General features: G+C 41.9%; 1 protein-coding gene across 3 annotated transcripts in view; it reads right to left on the bottom strand.

Annotated features, from left to right (window-relative positions):
* Nucleotides 1-22,136, bottom strand: part of plxna4 (plexin A4) — a 123,542-nt gene extending 101,406 nt beyond the window's left edge. The window contains exons 1-4 of one of the 3 annotated variants that reach the window (XM_061761600.1): nucleotides 20,459-22,136; nucleotides 16,828-16,938; nucleotides 16,583-16,678; nucleotides 4,019-5,370 (exon numbers count right to left, since the gene is read on the bottom strand). In XM_061761600.1, coding sequence (XP_061617584.1) covers nucleotides 4,019-5,263 — 1,245 coding nt within the window. In that variant the 5' untranslated portion in view covers nucleotides 5,264-5,370; nucleotides 16,583-16,678; nucleotides 16,828-16,938; nucleotides 20,459-22,136. Of the gene's footprint in view, nucleotides 1-4,018; nucleotides 5,371-16,582; nucleotides 17,035-20,458 lie in introns of those variants that run through there. The other 2 variants (XM_061761598.1, XM_061761601.1) reach the window with 2 other exon arrangements.
* Nucleotides 22,137-22,654: the final 518 nt, after the last annotated feature.

Raw genomic sequence — 22,654 nt, 5'->3', positions numbered from 1 at the left:
CGCGGCCTGCTTGGGTCTCGCACGCGACCTTGTCATTTTCTCACCAGAGTTAAAGGGGTGTGAAAGTCGCTGCAGAGCAAGAGAGAGATTCTGGATGGGAGCACCTGAAGAGGACAGAGAAATGAATCAAGAATGAGGGTACATTTATTGTGACCCCACGGTTTTGTTGTTTTTTTCTCTCCTTTTATTCTGCTGACGGAGTGAACATGTAAAGTGCAGGCGGCCGGTTTTATAGGTCACATGCCACTGCCCAATGATCTATGGACGCGGGCCCTTTTGCCGACTTATACTGTTGAGTGTGCATTATGTGGCTCAGCCAAGCAGAGTGGCCAATTGTGGGGGGGGGGAGAAAGGAAGTATCCTCGCCGTCCTCTCCATCATATCGCGCAATATCCCGCTTTCTCTCTCTCTCTCTCTCTCTCTCTCTCTCGGAGCAGATTATGTAAAGCAAGCGCGGATGAACTGATTTATTCCCGTGCGAAAAACAGTCGCAAAGTCAGTCAAAGCGCTTCTTTTTTATTATCTGATATAAACCCTGGTATTGCTTTAAAAAAAAATTCTAATCACGAGAGGAAGAATGGCTTCATTGTTAATCTGTTCGAGGATTACTTCATGCTGTGAACTTTATCCAATCACTGGAATCCTCTATAATAATCTGGCAGTTTGCACCAGACGACATCCTTTGCGCTGTATTCATATCGGTCTATCGTCATATGATCAAATATAAGCGTTACATGATGTCTGATGATATGAAGAATGCCATGGAAATTTTCAAGTGTGTTTGTACCTTTAATAATGAATCGCAACAGTTGGTTTCAATAGATTGAATACACAAGAAGTGACTCCAGTCCCTCTGCTTAAAGAACGATAGCAAAATGAACTTTGTTTGCTTCAGGTATTCTCTATCAGAATGTTTTTGTTGTTTTTTTAATTCCACAACAAGGGTTACATGAGCTTTTGCTTATGTAAAACAGCCACATGGATAGCGAGAGGAAAACAGTGGGTTGCGGCAACGAGAAACAGGAAATTTGTCAAAGGCAGATGATTCATGAAGACAAATAGCCGTCCCCATCTGCGTGCAGGGCCTCTATTCATTCAGTCTATTCAGTAGCTGGGCTACTTTAATGAGGCTGGGGATTTTCACATCTAATTGGAAGAAAAACACGTCACAGTGAGTTTGAAAAGCTGTAAAAAAAACAACAACAAAAAGACAACGACCATGATAATGTAATTAGACGCAGTATAGGACGTGACAGATGATATAAGTGTACATTAAAATTTAAGTAGCACGCTTGGATTCTGACTTTTACAGTGAAACACAAACACAAACAAGTTAGATATTAAATATAGCGGAAGCCTTGAGGTCATGAGCTCAAGTACTATATGTTAAGATGATAAAACGACACTACATCAATTAATTTCATAATGCTCTCATCTTCTGATTAATGTGATCTGGTGTCCATGCCCCGTTTCATTTTTACGACGGGCCCATCAGCTCCCAGCGTCGCGATTTAATCAAGGTAAACACTGCGGACAGTCGGACGGAATCTGGCGGGCAACTTGCAAAATCTAATCGCGAGGCTGCGGGTTAATCAAAACATACTCTGCCGCCGTTCGATGGCCAGGGGAGGATTTATCGAGGAGTCACCGGTGTTGCTTTAAAGACTTGATTAGTATGGCTGCTTTAAAAACATTTTTATGCAGATTGCTTGTAATGTTCAGGGCGACGGTGTTTACAAGTCTATTTGCATTCCCGGGCTCGTTCCAGGCCCGAGTGTGTTGAGTGGGAGTTTGATGTCATTGTGGCTTCATCATTGAAAAGTCTTTGATCAAAGACGTCCTGATAGCGCTTTACCATCTGTACCAGTGCTAGCTGCCTTCTACCAGCTTCAGCTTCTAACTCGACTTTCCATCAGAAGCAGAAAGCAGTCCTGGCTAAATCAGAAGACAACAGAGCACATTGGTCTTGTTTGTTTTTGTTTAAATTTGGGATAAACGAACGATGATATTGTACGACTGTATTGTACTCATTCGCCCAAAAAAAAAATGCTCCGATACTACCAAACCGATACCACTTTACCAGCCTGACATATACCTCGGGGCGGGTGAAGTAGAAGTCGTCCTGTATTTCTTTTATTCTCCTTTTTCTCCTTTTACATGGTGCTGCGAATGTTCAGACTGTGACAGCACACATAACTGAAATGCCTGAAATGTTCCAGGCGGCATTGATGTGAAATGGGTGGCAGGAATGCAAAACATGCAGCTGGGGTTAAAATGTCAGTAAGGACAAGTTATAGCTATAAAAAGCGGGATATTTGACTGGAACCTATGCCATGTTCAAGAAAAGTACAAACTAGTCTTGATGCTTTTGAACAATATTTGACATTTTCATCACAATTGCAATACGTAATTATCAAGTATCGGTACTCACTATCGGCGAGTACTCAAATCTAAGTACTAAGTACGCTTCGAGTTTGTAATTCTTGCTAGGAATGACCAAATAACTTAACGGTCTAACTCAGATCAGCTAAAAGAGTCCAAACAAACAAGTGAAATAATTAACCGGCAAGAATAAAAACATGTATTTTATTCATGCCTATGACTGAGCTTTACTATTTTGACACCCTATTATTTCACAGTGAGGGACCATATCAATAACCTTGAACATTGCATGTGTCTGATTTAAACCCCAATGGGATGGAAGGTCCCAGCAAATGTGATCTCCATTTATTATATTACTTGATGAAATATTTCATGAGGCCTCTTTTTTTGAGAGCAGTATTTCTTAACAGCCTCGTAGTGTCACGTATGTGAGTGTGTGAGATTTATCTCCCGCAGAGTCCACCACTTCCTCTTCTTCAGCAGGGTCTAATTCATGCGGTGGCTGCGATGATACCGTGGCGCGTGGTGAAATGGCATCATTCCACGGTGCTAACCCCAGCATGCGCCCTCACACACACACGTGCAACTTCCTCTCCCTGCTGACAGCTCTTCTGCGGGCGTGATTTATCCTGCCCTCGAGCGGGCAGACGACAACGGTCCGGCACGTGCGCCCGCCCCCCCCCGCCAAAGACGTTTCCCCAGATTTACGCCGTGATTCCAGAAGCCGAAACGAGGAAGGGTCAAATCCTGAGATAGTTGCCGGCTAAGGTCACAAGTGGAGGGACTGGGTGAATTCTGAACTATGACCTTGAGCATACAAGGTACATTTATTTACTATTGTAGTTTCTGTGGGAATTTCTGTTGGTCCTTCCACTGAATGGAGAACTGTGTAAAATAGCGACTTTTTCAGCAGTGCTTTCATTTCTGCCTTTTATGTGATAGTATTCATCTTATAAAGGTTAAGGACAATTACTTCATCTCTTTGTTTAATAGTATGTCGTAAAACTAGTATTTTGTCCTTTTCATAAAGCGCAGACGTACACGTTCACATCAGGTACGTACTGTATTTAGTAAGAAGATTGTCAGAAATAATTAAGAGCATGTTCACTGTTGATACCTTTATCCAGTAGTGGTCCATTTCCCATTGGATGCTGGGAAAGCAAAGAAATGCGATATGACAAAAAGGTAATTTTCTCCTTCTTGAGGTTGGCCACTTTTATCAAGCAAGAACAAATAAGATAGTTTGGGCTTTTGAAAGTAGTCTAAACACTCAGCACCCAATGTAACTCTGCTTTCTTTGCACGTGTGTGTGTGTGTGTTTGTGTGTGTGTGAGAGAGATGAACTGAATCACTGAATCTGTAATGTTGTTACAAGGGAATGGAATTATGGTAATTTGGCCGAGCATTGGGCTGCATTGTTTAAAAAGGGTGAGTGGAAAGCGAACATTATGATGAGATGGAGCAAGGAAACGTCGCTCATCAAGCCCCCAACCACACACACACACACACACACACAATTCAACTCAGGTATAATGACATGACACTGCATCAAAGTCTTTAAGAGACACTTACCTGTGGCCGCCTCAAATAAACAGTAAGTAATCAACAGCGTGTAGTACGTCAAAGCGGTACTCACCGCACTGCTGCAGGGTATATCTTTGACCTTGAGCCAGGCCAGGTCGAGCGTGCCCTCGCCCTTGTAGCACGACTGCAGCCTGTCCTTGATCCTCTCGTTGATTTTGCGCAGGGAGAAGACACACAGGGCAGAGTCCTGGGACTCCTGCTGAGGCCGTCTCTTCTGGCCCTTGGAAAAGACGGCAAACAGGACGTCGTCATCCGGCGCAACGTCCAGTGAGCGTGCCAAGTTGGCGCCCGCTTTAGACAGGTAGGCCGCCTCCAGCAGTCGGTACTCCACATTGCCACTGACGCATCCGATAGGCACCTCCACATACGAGTTGAAGGCGGTGTCTGCTTTACACAGGCGAACTATCTTCGAGGTGTAAACTTGTTCTCGCCCTGCGGAAGAGGACCCTGTGGTCGGGCCGCCCCCCATTTCAGGCTGCAACGTAAGGAAGTAGACAAAGCTTCCACTGGCGAAGCCGTAAATGTAATAAATGTCAAAGTCTGGTATGACAGTGAAGGTGTCTGAAGGTATCTTAATCATTGAGGCCACAAATTCATCGTGGAAGACGTAGGCAAACATCCCATCCTCCTCAGAGTTCCTGGCCAACTTGCGACTGGAGATGGTGGGGAAGTACTCCGGCTTGCCGTCCACCGCTGTGGCTACAAACAGCATGTCCGGGGAGGCATTGCCATAGGAAACGATCACGCCAAACACAGAACCGCTTTCGTTGACACCAGAGAGGTAGTGTTCCTTTTTGTGGAAAGGCTCTCCGAGCTTGAAGAGGTCATCCAGGCGCAGCAGTTTGCAGATGCCCTGGTAGAGGCTGCCGCACGCCAGCAGCCGATTTTCCCGGTAGTCCATCAGCAGCATCTTGTTGACGTTGTTGGTGAGCGTGAGCGGCTCGCTGCAAGGCTGCACGATCCGCGGTGGGTAGCACTTGCGGTTGTCCTCGTCTGGGCCGGTCTCGTGAGACACCTGCAACTCCAAGCGCGGCGACAGTTTATAGATTCGATTGACAGCTCCCAAGTAAACATTGCCATTGCGATAGTCCACCGCCAAATGGTTGAATGTCCATTCGGGGTTTTCTGTGCGGAACGATGCATACTCTTCCTCCTCGAGAGACGCCGTGATCACTTGGGAACCGGAGCCATCAGACTGTGGCGCTCGTACGCCCATGTTTGACGTTGCGAGCGGCCCCAATGTGGAAAGGAAGCAGCATAGAAAAAAGCGGGTCCGTGTCCTGGCATGGGACGTCATGGCTGTGCGGAAGCCGAGGGGGGCTGCAAGGAGTGGGGAGGAGATACAGTCCACTATTGATGGTCAATCAGAATCAAGCCTCTTTCGAGATGGAGGGCATTCTGCACCTAGAACGGAACAAGAAAACGGTGAGAAGCAGCACAAATTTAGCTAAAAGAATCAATGTATGGATCAAGCAGGGAAGAAAAGGAGGAGGTCATCAACGTGGCTGTGCACGGCCCCCTGTGCACCACTTTCTCGCCTCTATGCACCTAATTGATTCTCCCCTCAGAGCACCAATTTGCAACCTTTGACGATTTTTCTGCTGTCTCCCAACAGGGCACATCACCTGCTGACTCTGCACATTGCGCAGCATCTTCGCTTTGTCTTTTACAAAATTCTCGTGCTTGCAAAAAGAAGCTTTCCGATTTGTCATGAGGTCACTTCAAACAATGATGTTCTGCATGGAGCGACTAGAAATGAGGAGATTTAGAAGTTTACCTGAGGAAATAACAGCATTTCCTGTAAACAAGGCTCTCCCTTGCGAGTGTCACCTCGTTAGATGTCCCTGGTGGGACGTTGGCGTTCAGCTGTGCGGCATCCAGGCAAGTATAATCAACCTGAGCAGCCTACGTTTTGCACTATGGATAAAAGCTGACTGATTTTACCAAGCCATGTTTCGTAGCAATGGGTAGCAAGGCACAGCTACTGGCGACGAGAGGGGATTTAGGTGCCACTCTACGTGATACACAGTGGCGGTTTCTGGAAGTGAGCTTCAGGTACACCGCCGCTCATGTGAAGTGACAAAAAAAAAAAATGGAGCAATGAAGGCACTGTTGCCACTGTTGATGTATTTTGCAAGTCGACAAAGGCTATAAATGTCGGGTGATTCACGCCATATGAGGTCGTCATGTTCTTCTCTAAATGAAAAGAAGGGCTGCACAATAATCCCGAGCAGGGAGCCGCACCGGTGCTGCCTCTCCTTCCCTAAGAGGCTACGGTCATAACAAAGCGCTCCCTCCCCTGCTATCTCAAAGTATTTGCTATGAATAGAAGAGCGAACAAAGGGGGAGGAAGAAGAGATTAAGGTGCAAGACGTCGGGAGAGGTGTCGTGGTTGCACCTTCGCCTCATCACCACCTTGAACTGAACTGCACTTCCAAGGTCAAGGGTAGATGTGCTGTTTTTGTTTGGTTGTTCACCCAACTCTAGCCAAGGAAATCTATTTCATACAAAAAGTGACACACGGCACAAGACTGACTGATCTCAAGATGCAGTTCTTGGCTGTGCGCCAAAAAATAAGTCGCTAGCAATCATTTGTAGAACTCAAAGATCAACTTGCTCCAAATTGGCCCATTTCCCAGAGCATTTAGACAATCTTTTATGGATCTGTCAGAAGCCCCATTTTAGCTTTAGCGATGATGATGGTAAATGGAGGGTCGGGGCGAGACCTGACAATTTCAAACACAAGAGCTTGACAAATTAATCTATTTCTATTCAAAAACCAAAGCGCTTAAGTGTCGAAGAATATGATGATGACGACGGGCAAATGTAGATATCTTTATTAAACTCCTTAAAAACACAACAAATGAATGGGATTAAGAGCGTGCGAGTAAGTAAGAAGGAGAGTAATTACGAATAGGAAGGGTTGGATGTAAACCAAAAATGACAACCCTAATTGATATGACATAACTCGGCCAGTTGAAAGCAGCAAAACAACAATTTGTCGATGATACACGGCAACCCTTGATCACCTATTGTTGGAACAACCTGGACACAGCTCGTGTTGTTTTGATGCTAGTGTTGCTTCTGGATGTATCTCGGGTTGCCACCAAGGCCTGGTTTCATGACTAACTCCAACCTGGACTTCAAAATAAACTTCAGATGATGATTAATAGTCACCATCAACAATGAAATGAAGCCGCACCCTTGAACTAATCCCGCTAGCTACCCTTCCATCCACACGCAGAAATAAAGATTGAGCGATGAGGCCTGACACGGGGCTAAACTAATACCACGAACAGATGGCACACTCATTCCTCTCAGGAAGACAGTAGCGCGAGAGGAGGAGACGAGGAAGGGCGGCAAGGATGGAACCGCAACGTCTTTGGGTGTTTACATCAAGATGCGGATTAGCGGCGTGGATTACTGTCACTGGGTACCCACTCTCGATCGGGGAGTGGGGAGGGTCTAGTGCAACACAGATATCATGAAGGCAAACAGAAAAAAAAATGTAAGACCACAATTCCAGAAAGATGTTGGAATCTAAAAAATGGCAAGGATGGGCATTTGACTACATTTCCTTGATCAACTGTGCCTATTTCTCCTTAGGCGAGGCCAGATATACACACGCGAACAGGTAGTTATCATCTGCCTCATGCAACTGGCAAAAGACATCTCGTCTTGTCTCACAGCAAAGTGATAATACAATATCATAGAGGGACAGGAACAAGGTCTCCTTTCTTAACCTTGCCCTAAAACTAAAGATTATGATTCTACACATTTCTGCATCACACATTTCCTCACTAGGTCGTTTTCCGAGCCCTCTGATGCCCATTCCTGGAATGTTTAAAAAAAGGAAGTGCAGGCAGACAGGCAACGATCCAACGGCGGACCCCTCCGGATTTTAGACGACATCTGCCCATGTTCTCACCATCTGCGCAATATTTTGCCCCTCCTTCGCTTATTAGGACCAATTCAGGAATGGACTACTGACACTAACTCCAGCGTGAATGACAGTTCAATGTATTGTTGCAACAAATCCTGAAGAAAGAATGTTTTCCAAAAGACACATAATTCATAATTCCCTCTAATCTATATCTAACGTTTTTTTCCGTGTTAAAATACCCTCGCCATCATCGCTCCAAGTGCCCCGCACGCTCACTTCCAATCAACAAGACGCAGATAGTTTGCCTCAATTAAGACCGCTCGAGCTAAGAATTGCTCTCAAATGTTTAAAAGGCCGCGCTGCTTTTTTTTTTTTTTTCCTCCTTTCTTTCCGGGAGCTAATTCAAAGCCTTAAGCAGTCGTTCCTCCTTTTTTTCACTTGCCTAATTCCCAGACGTCACACGCGAGCGGGCAGACGAGGGGGAAGGCGAGCGATGCGGGACCGAGCAGACAAATCAGCTCTGGTCTCCATCAGCTGCAGACTGGCATCATCTCCAGTCCCGACACGTTTTCCCTGTGTTCCTCCATCTCGGCACTCATCCTCAGTCCCGCTCTCTCTCTTGCTTCCAGCTCTCCACGAATGCACCCACACTGAAAATCTGTTTTTAATGTTGTAGCGAATAATGACTTGTGGTTTTTGCGGAGTACTTCACAGTCATCGTACACTAGCCACAATAAAAGGCACGAGCCTGAAGTAATTATATCCAAAAGTATGCAAATCCCGTTTGTACAATAAACATATTGTTAAATAAATACCTTCCTTCAAAAACGAGTGTGGCTGTTACTAAAACTGCGACTGTAGAATGACTCAAGCAAAGGTTAAAAATTAGACCTCCAAATAATGACTTCAGTAAAAGTACTGATTTTCTTCTTCATCAGAGCATGAATTCAAATCGACAAAAATATGTACAACTTCAGATATTGCCAACCATCTTACTTTAACTCAAATAATTCAATCTTCATAAACAAAACATACATTAAGGGACATTTAGCCACAAGAAATGGTCTCAAATTGCTGGTGAATTGGCACAACATTGGCTCACCAGGCAGATATTCGAAAACTGCAAGTTCAAAGTGGAGTTCTTGTAGGCTGAAATGTGGACATTTTTAGGCAGACACAGATGATCACTTTTGTTTTTTGCAGTTTGTAAGATTAACATATATTGAATGTTAGGCCAGGGGTGTTCTGGCTCGTTTGATTTGGAATCGCACGTCGTCGTTTGCTCCGTACTGTGTGTAGGTTTCCCAAATGTTAATGGCTGACAAAGCTGTCAGAAGGGAATTCAATATTTCATATAGCATACAGCATTACATACATTGGTAGCAGTAAAACAGAAACAAAAATGGTGGGTCAAAATATTAGGAACGATGCATTGCAGTTCTCCTATTAATACTCCTAATAAATTGTCCTGTGAGTACATTTCCTTTAAAAAAAATAAAATAAAAACTCCAAAATAACATTGACACAGTCTAAAAGGGAGACAATTCCGTGTTGGGGGGCATGTAACAAAAGTATAAAAGAGTGTGTCACAGCTAAAAATGAGTCCCTGTGTAAATAACAGTAATCACGGGTGGATGCTAGCAGTCCGTGCCCGAGGCCATGCGTGAGAAACCCGGGAACACCTTCATGGAACGCGGCCGGATGATTATTGGTGTGGTGAATCACGGCTTTTGAAAGTCACCTGCCGTAACACGCCGCTGTGTCCAACAGGAGGACGGCGGGCAGACATGTTGACACACATGTAGGAAGCCTGAGGCAAAGTGTGCGCGGAATCGTATCGCTGTGATCCATGTCGAGACATGTTTGGAGGGACCGCAGGAGTGAGCTGTCTTCCGAATTTGACGAACGTTTCGGTGGCTACCTCTGTAGAAATGTTTGAATCTCCATTTAACACTTATTTCAACGCCCTCGCATTTGATTAAACCAAATGCAAGCCCTGATTTCAGGATTTTGGCCTGTTTTACTGCCGCTTCACCTCTCTACCCCCCACCCTACTCTCCTGCTCAGAGAGGGGGCTAGGTGGCGATATGCAAAGTGAGGCTGTTGCTGTACAGAACTGTATAATTAAAAATATGAATTGAGGCGTGAAAAATTCCAACTGTCCCTGAACTCACTTTAGGAGCAGGTGAACTGCAACAACAACCAGCATTTTCTTCCTTTTTGTCAGTATCCCTGTGCCAGTGACCTATCTGATTCCTAATCTATGCTCCCGAAGAGACTTGACCTCCAGGATTAAGCGTTTAGCCGCAAAACGCTTGATAATTTACAAGGCTTTGTGCTGGTGATTAGACTGAAACATTTAATTCGTCCACCCACCACACCAAAATGTGACTTTAGTCGGAGAGTCTGCTGCCAACTATTGGACAAAAACATTAATCCAGCCAGTCTTATTCACGCACATCTGGATGGCTGGCAGCGTCCAGATTACGCCGTCCATTCTCATAATCCAGGGGCGATGAGGAAGAGCCTTAAAGATGCACAGCTGGATGCAAGGAGGAGTTGTTTTCTTGCTCACCCACATTTAACTCTCATTTTACTACATTCGAATAAATTTATGTCCACTTTAGGACATCCCAGTGGAGGCAGAGTAGCTACAGGACACCTGCACAGACTTGCAAAAAGTGGAGAAATACGAGCGCATCTGAGTCAAGACGTGCCAAAAGTCCCCTTCCAGTCAAAAGGATGTTCAAAGACCGTCTGTCAAAAGGAGACTCTTTAGAGCAGGCAACCTGTTAAACACGCTCACATTTTGCTCATCTTAGCCCCGGAAGTGGATCTCATTTTGCACACGATGTCAGTGAAGGCAACACAACAGTTTAGTCCAGTGATTCTCAAAATGTGGTACGAGTTCCACGAATGGTATTCAGGCAAAAGAATCACTGAACTGTGCATAATGTTACACTGGCTTACTTGATGTTTTTCATCCAGTACAGTTTATTTGTTAAGTACAGTTCAGTTGTATTTTAGTTGTTTTGCATTGTTTGTTTGCATTCAGCTAAACTTTATGAAGTCAAAGCTATGTGCGTTTAATGTTTAGTTTGACCGTTAACAACATCTTGAAGCCTCTTTTTGGAATAATTTGTACAATAAACTGCTTGAAGTGAGCCGAGTTCACTGCCATATCTCAAATATTTGCTCTCAAGTTAAAGCAAAATAAAAAATCGTCCTGACCGACAGCTCGTGTCACAAGGCACCGCTGTAATTCATTGTGTCAACACTATTATTTTCTACTATTTTTTGAGGCGTATCTTTAAATTAGCAGCGGGTTTTCCCTTACAATCATGTCAGTAGCATTAACAGCAGAAGTTAAGTGTGACACGTGCTTGTTTTCAATTCATATTGCAGCTTGTCAGCACTGCATTCTATATCATTACCATTTTTCCATATGGAGCTACTTTTCTGGTTGTGTTTACAAGCCTGTGGGTGTCAAATAAACAATAGACCAGGAAACTGACAGTTCAGCTTGATTTGTAACGGGCCCCATCTTAATTGCAAGGACTTATTAGTAAGAGTTTTGATTTATACATGTCCTCAAAAGTGGTTTCCCTGCGCTGGAGGCGTTTCAAGTGAGTGGAGGCAGGTTTACACTCCATTACTGGGCCTTTTGCCTCGCCTTCCCGCTTGTTTGTCTCCCTTCAGATGTTCTCGCAACCGCAGCCCTCAAAAGCCCGTGGCATAAACACATCAGACAAGCTTTCTCCGAGCCAGCCCGTCGTCCTTCGCAGCTCAGACCGAGAGGATGCAAATTGTTCTCCCTCGCCCCCGCCACCCGCCAGCCACGTTGCTTCACACGCGGTCACGGCCCGTGTTTTTAGGCCCTGATTTTCCAGTGAGCTCTACCGCCTCGTTGCTGCTTTTGCCGCGCGGAGACGTGGCGAGGCTCTTACAAACATATAGTAAGCAAGCGCGCCTGCCAGATTTGCCGTCGGGGCCCCCGGAACGACACGAGCGAAGCGCCGCTGGATGAACTGCGGCGTGACAATGCAAAACAGATGGACACAAAGGAAGGAGAGGAAAAGGCTGAAAAGCTCATTCAGAAGTTGGGAGTTACATTTCTACCAGGGGGGCAAAAAGTCACTTCTTTGCTTGATGTAATACTACAAATCACATTGGAGGGGCACTGTACTGAAAACAGCATGTAAACTTACAGTAGCTAAATGTGACAATTTAGCATCACTTTAGGAGGAGATTGTCACACAACACTGCACGACAATGACTCATTTCACATTATTTTCACTTCCCTATGTGGTGGGAAAAATGGTGCAAAAATATGCTTTGAATGAGTATAAGGGCCACAATGAAAATTAAAAAGATATATATGATACTACAAGACTAGTCAGAATACTACGAAAATGAAGCAGTAAATTGCAAGAAAAAAGTGTAATATTAAAAGAATAAAATTATAATATTTTGTGTGGGGGGGGGGGGGGGGGGGAATCAAGGACAAAAACCGCAGTAGTCAAAATATTAACAAAAATTGCAAAAACCAAACATAAAAACAAACAAAAAAACCTAACATGACTTTTTTGGGGCTTTTTTCTTGTTAAATCAAAACTTATTCTTGTAAAATTACATTTCAAGCTATTTTCCCTTGTAAATGTGTTTTAAATACTTTCTCCCATAAAATGTACAACTTTTAACAATTTTCTTTGTATTTAATTATAACTTTTTAATTAACTTCTTCTTGTAATGTTACAGATTTGTTCTTTTTTTTATTGTAAAATTACATTTCAACCATTTTGGTGTAAAATTACTATTTTTTAAAATCTTTTTTAAATAAAATCATGATTTTCTCTGAACATTGACTTTTTTCTTTGTGAAAAATTACAAATGTATTTTACGTTTTTGTTTCTTACCATTTTCACAGCTTTTTTCCTCTTAAATTACCACTGTTAAATACTTAAATACTACTGTATATAATGTTAATTTGTATATTTTAATTAATTTATTATGAATTAATTGTACAGCACTTTACTCTGTAAATGTACAGCACTTTGTTACAGCTGCGGTTGTTTTTTTTAGCTACTTTTTCCTCATAAAATTACCACTTTTAAATACTTAAATACTACTGTATATAATGTTAATTTGTATATTTGAATTAATTTATTATGAATTAATTGTACAGCACTTTACTCTGTAAATGTACAGCACTTTGTTACAGCTGCGGTTGTTTTTTTTAAAAATAAACTTTAGTTAATAATTACAACATTTTAACAGATTGCTTCTTGTAAAATAACAGCTATTTTCTCTTAACATGAAAACTTGTTTTTTTTGTAAAAGTACAAGTTAACGTTACTTTCTTCGAGCATTGCAGCTTATGTAGCCAAAGAAGACTATTTCTATCATATTGCATCTTTTTCTTCTAACTTTACAACTTGTCTCAATGTCATTTTACATTTTTTTCCCTTTCAGTTTGGCCTAACAACTCCTGTGATAATAATTTAAAAAAAAAAAAAAAGAAGGAGCCTCATATGTTATGTGCAAAAGTTGCACTTTGTCACAGTCTTCATTTATCATTGGTGCATTTCCAGTTGCTGCCATCCAACATTAGCGTGTCCACTCATCATTTCTCTTTTACTGGCCAAGGACAATTTCCGAGAAGTTTGGAGTTGGCAAAGCAGGTTGCCACGGGGACATGTAAAGAATGTTGCGTGTCACAATTCGAGGGTGAGTAAATTACCCTCCGGATACACAACAAACGTGACACACTCACCACTAATGTATATAAATGTATGAGTCTGCCACTGCTGCTGATGTCACGTGTGAGTAAACAAGCAGCCTTAAGAGTGATTGAAACATTTAAAATGTAGAAAAATACATTAGGGCGCATCAGCACAGCAATCAAACATTTGCAGCCTGGGCCAGAAGAGAACGAGCGATGAAAACATTTCATTCCAGGAACACGACAAACTTCTCCCCGGCACTTGGCGGGGGAGTACCGGGGGTTGCCTGGGAGTCAACATCTGCATTCACGCACATTTCCAAATCCCGTCAACAAAAGCATAGGTGTGTATCATCGTGAAAAGCATGCAAAGCCCAGTGTAAAGCTCACTTAATCTCTCATGTAATATCCCCAAAACATAATGCTCCTGTGCTGTCATATATTCTGGGGTGAGTGGGGAGCATAAATTTGCAGCCCAAAGACAATAGCCACATGTACAGTATAGTAACCATTTTTGACCATGCTGTAATCTCAAGTACTGTTTAATGAATAGAATGAGCTGCTCGACCTTTGATCTTTATCAACCTCTTGGTGAAAAAACGGGTGATAAACGCTCTCTGCCGTCTGCTTGATTCACATCTATCAAGCCATATCTGTGGATCTCTTAGGTCACTCCAATGTCATGTTTTTGTTTTTTCAAGACCTGCACTTTTGATTGAGGTACTATCACATGAGAAGGAAGACGTGTACGAAGCATTGATCGCCACTACTGTTCGGAGATCCTCATGGATCGATATGCAGTCCCAATACATTAGCATTTGCAGAGGCTAAATGCCTCACTTGTTAGCAATTGAGATGCTGGTCCTTTGAATGAAGTGGCAATCGAAAACATGATGGATTTTGAGTGCAATGCAGTGCACATAAAAGGTCACAGACAAGAGAACTATAAAGGTGTTTTAAACCGCTTTTGCTTCAAGCCCGGGAAACAAACTATTTACAGCGCAGTCAAATGAGAAATAAATAAATCAATAGATTGTATTCATTTTAATGATATTTTTGTAACTAAAGAGTCAAATTAAATGTTTGATTTTATTTTCCTTCAGTGCTTTATTTCAAATGTTTTATTATTAATTTATTCTATTTTCTCTCGTCATTCTGTTGTTTTTATTTTCCCGTTGTTGTTCAAATAAAATACTCGACATTTTTTTCTTCAGTGGTTCTTGAAAAAAATAATATCGTACTAATAGTGTTTATCCTCATGTAACTGTGCCAAAGCAACAGGTGGCACTCCAAGCCTTGGGGTTAGCATTTTAGCCAATAAGAAGCCCGAAAAAAAGTCATGTCTGGAAAAGGCAAAAGAAGGCAAAATGTTTTAGTTTGATTAAAATACCTTAAATGTGTGAGTCAGAGCCGCAGAAAAAACAGAGAGCACGATTCTTGTCCGCCGCCGTCTCATCATTCACCACCGGCGTGTTCGTCTCGGCCTCCTCGCACACGCTTCATTCACGCACGCTCACGCGCACTTCCGGCAAGCCTCCCCAGCTCCACCAAACGTCGTCCGGCAAGGTTGCCGGCCGAGATTAAGCATCGGCGAGGCTCAATATTGACAAGGCCGCGCTCCCTTGTAGCCGTAAGACCACGGATGACGGACGGGAGGAGGTCATATGTCAAAGTGACTTGCTTACAAAGGCTACTGCGCGGCCCGGGACCAGATAGGATTATCAAACTCCTCCTCGGGGACTAAAATGTTTACACTTCTTCCCTCACCGGGGACCATAAAGCGCACTCATGGGCCATCTCTGAGGACAAAAAAAAACAAAACAAAAAACAGGCACAACAGAATGAGAATATTTTCCTGATATTTTATGTGTTGATAAAAATTAGTGTCACTCAAAGCTGATGGGTGTACTTAATTAAGTGGCCACTCCCTATATGCCTTATAATATTTTTCATGCACTGGATTAAGCTTGTAACCTCTAGCGATTCTCAAAGTTTGGTACCCCCCCCCCCAGTGGTACATAAAGGAATCACTGCTAAAGTACAGTTCTGTTGTATTTAACTTTTTAGTACAGTTTCCTATGTTTAGGCACAGTGTTAATGTTCAAACTGTGCAACATATTAGTGCCTTGCAATAATACAGAGTTTTAAAGTTGATCATGATGATGGTACTTGGACCGCTCAGTTTGTTTTTTTGTTTTTTTTCATCCTTGGTGTAAAAGGTTTGCAAAGAGCTGATCTACAGTAAACAATTCCATGTCGTGTTATGTACATGCACGTGTTACAGCTACGTTGGTGCGACATCAATCCCTTCAGGGCTCCCCCCAACATATGCGGCAACCCCTCCGGCCATACTTTGAACACACACAGGCACATAGACTTACACTAAATAACTGCTAAGAGAGCAGAAATAATAATATATATATATATATCTATATATATATATATATATATATAAAATAAAATAAAAAATGCTTTTACATTAGGATGGTGAGAAGAAACCCAATAAAATCACATTTTTGGAATGCCCTATCACTTGATGACTCACAACAAACCTGAACACACACAGACAAACTATACGAAATCGAAATACCCCAAAAATGTAGTTTTGTAGTAGCACATTTTGCGATTGCTTATCAACTGATGACGGGACTCACAGCACACCTGAATGCTTGTTGAATTAAGCCTGCCAGGCAACGCTTTAGTTCAAAGTCCCCCCACAATGTCTTTTGAATTGAGCCTGTGTGAGCTTGGCATTCCAAGTTGAGCGCCTCCCAGGCAACTTTGCATGATTAATCGCCTTATTAAAAGCAAAACGTGTACGAAACCAGCTGTTTGACTGCAAATACAAGAGAGAATAATTCATATGAAGGCATAGCTTTGTTTAGGAAAGCTTCCTGAGCCTAAAAAATATGCAGCACATGCTTGAAAAAAAAATCACTCGATCCAAAAAGTGCAGTGAAGCAGGTGCATCCCTCCATCCCATAATGCCCAAGACAGGTCTGCCAGCTTACCTGTACTCTCTGCAGATGTCAATTCGCAGCCGCACTGCGGCTGCAAGGGAGGCACGTCCAAAAAAAAAAGAAAAAAGAAAAGCAATCTCCTTCTTCCTATCTCCCACAAGACACAAAAAAAGAGAGAATCTTCTATTAAATCCTTACAGGAGGCGAGTCCACTTAAAATCCACACACATCCACTCAAACACACACACACACACGCACGCACGCACGCACACAAAAAACACAAGTCTTCCACGGACCTCCAAGCAGGAGCAGCATCCCCCGGTCAGCCGGAGCTTAACACGGCGCTCTGCGCGCACTCACAGCTGGCCGGCGCGCCTGCCATGCCCCGGCGAGGAAGCTCTTCTTGGCTGCGGGGGAGGAAGAGGAGGACGAGGTTAGCTGTGCACGGAGAGTTTGGGATGCGACTCGGTGCGGTGCTCCTGCTCAAGTGACGCTGAGGGGTTGCTTGCAGCAGAGTGGGAGAGTGAGGAAGAGGAGGGGGAAGAAGGGAGGAGGAGGAGGAGGAGGAGGAGATGCCTTGGAGTTGGCCGCTTTTGCCCTTCACACTTAAAGATGACGATGATGCATGCACGAGTAACCCAAAGAAAATAATAAATCACCTTAGCATGCGTGAGTGTCAGCCTCTTTTTGGGATGTTCATAATTTTAGTTTAGTTTCGGGAATCATTTCGATGCGGGGAGATAATAACACATTTACATACAAAGACGGCCTCGTTGTTAAAATCGGCATTATTTTCGCGTGTTGCTCTTTGATGAGCTTTTAAATGCTTCGGGGGTGGGTACAATTAGTGCAATTAGTATTCAAGCAGCCTCATTATGTAATGTGCTTTTAAACATGTGGCGCTGGAGGGGTAAAAGCACCTTTAAATTGGTATAAATTTGATTATAATCTTTATGTTTTGGATGGTGTGGGGGGGGTCTGCAGCATCCTCCCTCCTTTGCAATTTCCCTTCTGCCTGCAGAAACCTCTCAAGAGGACTCCTATGGTTGTTGAAACTCTGCATCAGAGCGCCACCTAAAGGTCGAAGGGACAATGTTGGCAGCTCAGCAGCATTGCATGCGGTCACAATGAATGGCACAACCATTTTTGGAATTTTTGTGCTTAATTGTATTGTTTTACTTATCTATTTTTAAAATATTTGATTCTGATTTAATTTGTCGGCATTTAGTTTTTGGATGTTTGTTTTGTTACTTTTTTATTTTGAGTATTTGTTTATTTTTAGGACATATTTTTAGTTGTATATATTTTACACATTTATCTTTTATATTATATTTAGAATTTTGGTAGATATTGTCTATTTTATGTGCATTGATTTATTTGTAATTTTTATTTTTATATATTGGGTAATATAATTTATTTACATTGCTGTCTGCAATATACTTTTAGGTTGTATTTGTATTTATTTGTTTTATTTTTGATGTTATTTGTATTTGATTGATTTGAATATATGATTATTATTATCTATTAGTCGTTTTATTATTTATAAACGCATTTTTATTTACAACTTTTTTTGGACAACTCTTATATCAGATGTCTTTAGATTACACAGGACCACATTAGATGAACAATAACCAATATTTAATGTCCTTTACAGGTCAATGTCACCTCTAAAGAAAACAGAGCCCGAAATCAATGCACACAATAAATCACAATTGTTTTGAGGCTCAATCCCATTTCCGCCCAAATCTCCTTGACAGCGCATTGATTTAAAGAGCCGCGTCACATTTGTGTGGTGGTCTCCTTTGAGGCCATCTCAGCACTCATTTGAAGGCCATAAATGCATCGATATGGACAAAGCCATTAGCTTGGAGCGGGCTAAATCAACAGTCTTGCAGATCTTCATATCAGATAGCTCAGCAAATCAATAACGCTGCCATCCAGTGTGACAATAGAGGTGTCGGAATCACATGACCTTATGAAATTAATGTTTGTGTGCGGCAAACACCAAACCATAAAAGATAGACAGCGAGGCGACCCGTGAGGTTTGAGTTCAAATCTGACTACATTTGTAAAATCCAACAAAAACTATTGTGCGGTCATGAGGGCACGTAAAAGAAACTTATGGAACCAAAAATGTCACTTTTCAACTAAGTAAATCAAAATTGAATTAAAATCCCACTATATGCATTTATTTTCCCCAAGAAACCCAATATATGTCACAAGGACACACAAAAAAGAGGAAAAACTACACAAAATGTCATATGTTCTATATATAAATATTTGCATGAACCTTTGATGAAATCCTGCAAAATTATTGTGATGTTGTAAGTGCAATCAAAAAAGAACAGAAAGTAACAATTACGCTCAGTTTTCTACTAAATAAGTGCACAAACCTTTGTGTAACAACCTACTAAAATATTGTGGGGTTGTAGCGGTACAAAAAAAGAACACGTAAACAAAATGTGGTCAATTTTCGACTAAATCGAACTTTTGATCAAATCGGACAAAATTATTGTGAGGATGTAAGCGCATAAAAAAAAAAACAGCAAAAAGTAAGCAGCTTATGTTCAGTTTTCTATTAAATAAGTGCATCAAATTTTGTACAACATTCTACTATATATGATTGTGAGTTTGCAGGGGCACAAAATAATGTTCAGTTTTCTATTAAATAAGAGCATCAACTTGTGTCAAAGACGATGACTTATGAATGGCATTGATGAAGCCACCGCCTCTAATTCAGTCGAGTGGATTTGAGGTGGGGGGGGGTTCTGTAGCCAGCTGGCATGGTGTTGTCTCAGCAGTTCTACCACTGTTGCCCCAAGTGCACGGGGGTCCCTATTTGAACGAAGCCGCTGAAACCCATCTAAACTCTGAAATCCCCAGCCCCTCGACGGTGGTACACACCTCCCAGGGGTCTTTATGAGACCCTTTTGCAAGCGTCAACACACAAAGACAGATGTCCATTGCACATCTGTTACAGTAGCCCTCCCGTCCCCTTGACAATTTTGTACAAAATCATACAAGGGTGAAGCGCTGTAAACTGTATATAAAAACCCCATATTGAGTCGGGAGAAATGCCAATCGGGCATTAAAGAGTATTTTATATCAAATCCGACTAAAATCTTGGGAGGACATTAGAGTACATAAAAGGGCGTTTTCAACTTTAAAAATGAAATGCAACATTTCCAACATACACAAAATTAAGTCACATTTTGTATGAAAGTCATTTGAACACAAAATGCATGCCTGTCCCTACTTCAGTAAAATGATCTTTAACAAAATCATACTGTCGAATCAAATATATGAAATTCATTTTCTTTTTAAATGAACCGAAGATGTCATTTTTCCAGTCATTTAAGACAACAAATCTTTTGTAAAAACTCTAACTCAAGGACACAACGCATGGAGTTCCTAACATTTTTCACCTGAAATATGTTTTATTTATTTATGTACTCAATGAATTTGTAAGAAATCCTACCAAATGAGAGCATTTTCGTATTAAATTCACCTGAAAAAGTAATTGTCGTAATGAAGAACAGACTAAGTTTCCTACTCTTGACAAATCCGAAAAAACCGCTATGAAAATAGTTAGCATATACAAATTGCGTGGTGACATTTACAACCTGTCAATGCTGACACGTGGTGCCCATCTTAATAGAAGTGTTTTTCCAATCCTCTTCCATACTCTGAAAAGCAACAACACGCTATGTGATACCTCATTTTTCTCCTGCGCCGTGAATGACACTCTCAAATTCCATTGATTTGGATGGCAAATAGCTTTTCAATGCACAGTCGGATGGTAAATGCTATTGAGGCTGACATTTGTGTTTATATATCAGCGAGGCTCCGACGGACGTTAATTAGTTTAGTTTGCATATTGATGACTTGATTATTTATTTGTGAGTGCGTGCGTGGGTGTGTGTTTACCCATCCGTGGATCATCTCTGTCAGCCTCCCTATCAGGCCAGCAGCTGCCCGCCTGCCTGTCCATGTCCGCGTGTGCCAGGTGAGTTTCGCCCGCCGAGTCTCCGGAGATCCGTTCCAAGCCGTGCCCCTAAAGAGTTGAACCCGTGGGCGCTGCAGATGGTCCGTGGGCTCGGGGACAGGGGACACAAATTATAAACGCCAAGAGAAAAACAAACAATAACTGGAATGACAGAGCACAGACCTGTGCTAATGACATGCTAAGTGATACTGTACTTCTCCAGTCCTCGAGGTGGCGATAGTGCGCGTTACAAGGTGGATTCCAACCAGGGCTCCGGGGAACTATTAATCGAAAAGCTAAAATAATTTGATTACAAAAAGGGTCAAAGCAAAACTTCGCAGGGATAATGCGCTGACACCCATGTCACTCACCATACACTATACACACTGAAAGTCACAGATACAACAGTAGAACGTGATGATAGCGATTCCAAGTGGACAGTTAATACCTACACCTCACATGCACGTTATTGCGTTTAATAATGCAAAATAATTTTTTAGCCGATTAATCGATGATTTAATGGGTAGTATACGCCATTGTGGAAATATTGGATAGCAGCAACGCCAGTTGAAACACAGCTACAGCACAACTCTCGATTTGGTAGATTTGGCTACCAAGGTACTTTCTGTGTAAACCTAATGACTAACCCAACAAATGGAAAACATAACATAAGGTTGCAAACAATGCAAAGTTGAATACATTTACAGACATTGCTGAGAAAACCCATCAAAAAGAACCTAATATACCGGATCTGCACCAGAAAGAAACTTCTTCTAACCTTTGCTCATGTGTCACCATTCTACAAAATTCTGTAGAAACCAGTGGTGCAATCCCAGTCACTAACCCAAGCCATCAAAACCTAATGGTTCATGCTACAAAGTACAATACATTTATTGGCATTGCTGAGGAATCCCAAGTGAAATGTTCGAATATCCCCAATTTGTACCAGAATTGAATGGCTTTAACGTTTGCTCATACAATGCCCCGCTACATGGAAACCAGTTAGGCAGTTTTAGTGGAATCCCAATAATTAACCCATCAAACAGCCATAACATAGTATTTAACGCTTCACATTCCAGTAAATGGATAGACATTGCTGAGGAGTCCATCAAAAGCCTCCTAATATAGCAGATTTGGACCAAAATATAACGCTTTTAACCCTTGCCCATGTGCTACAGTTCAACAACGTTTGATACAAACCTGTTACGTTGTTTTAGCAAAACAAAATCCTGATTACTATCCCCAACAAACGACAATCGTAACGTAACGTTACGACTCGTGCTTCTGTCTGATACTGTAAGAAGCATAGCTAACAAGCCCCAAGCAAACAAAATCGGAATTTGCCAAATTTACTGTGAATGACTTCACAGAGTGACTGACAGATCTTGTAATGTGCGCGCTAACACGCAACAGGAAGTGTGTAAATTATTCACGATGGCTGCTGTTGATAGAGGTTTGCATTTGTCAGGCTTGTAAACACACTTTCGTTTCAGCGCAACACAAATTAAGCCGTCATAAGAAAACACAAATTCTAACTTTAATCAACGGGTTGCAATCTTGCTTTATGTTCTTTTATATTCCAGTGCAATAATAAGCATCACTGAGAAACATGCAAATCATATTAGATGTGAATGCTCATATTTGAGGGTGTAATCTATAATAGATCCATCAATCACGCACATAATGCAGACTTTTTTACTTTATTATATTTACTTTATCAATATTGCTTTTGTTGCGGGTCAACCAGCCTCATTGTTTTCAATAAAGTGTCAAGGCAGGAGATGTTTTAATCACATTTGTGACTTGAGATGGGGGATTTAGATGCAATCAACGTTCTATGTGGCCGCCTTAATGGGCTGGATTTCATCAAGGGGGTCTCTGGTCGTAAATATAGTATCTTGTTTCCAACTTTGAACTTTGCAAATAAACTGATTGGAAATTGGGGTGCTTGTGTCTGAAAGGCAAAAGGGAAATTTACTGAAAATTCTAACAATTTATGGCTGACTATTAAAAAACATTTTTGGGACAGAGGGGGGGGAGGGGGGGTATTTGAATTTTTTTTTTCATTATGTTTACATTTTGTTTCCCTTTTCCATTACTATCAGTATATTTTAATCGTGTCATTATGGCTCGTAAAT

Source organism: Phyllopteryx taeniolatus, chromosome 22 (assembly GCF_024500385.1).
Source record: "Phyllopteryx taeniolatus isolate TA_2022b chromosome 22, UOR_Ptae_1.2, whole genome shotgun sequence".
In the NCBI taxonomy this organism is placed as follows: Eukaryota; Metazoa; Chordata; class Actinopteri; order Syngnathiformes; family Syngnathidae; genus Phyllopteryx; species Phyllopteryx taeniolatus.
This window is presented reverse-complemented; position numbering and strand designations above follow the sequence as displayed.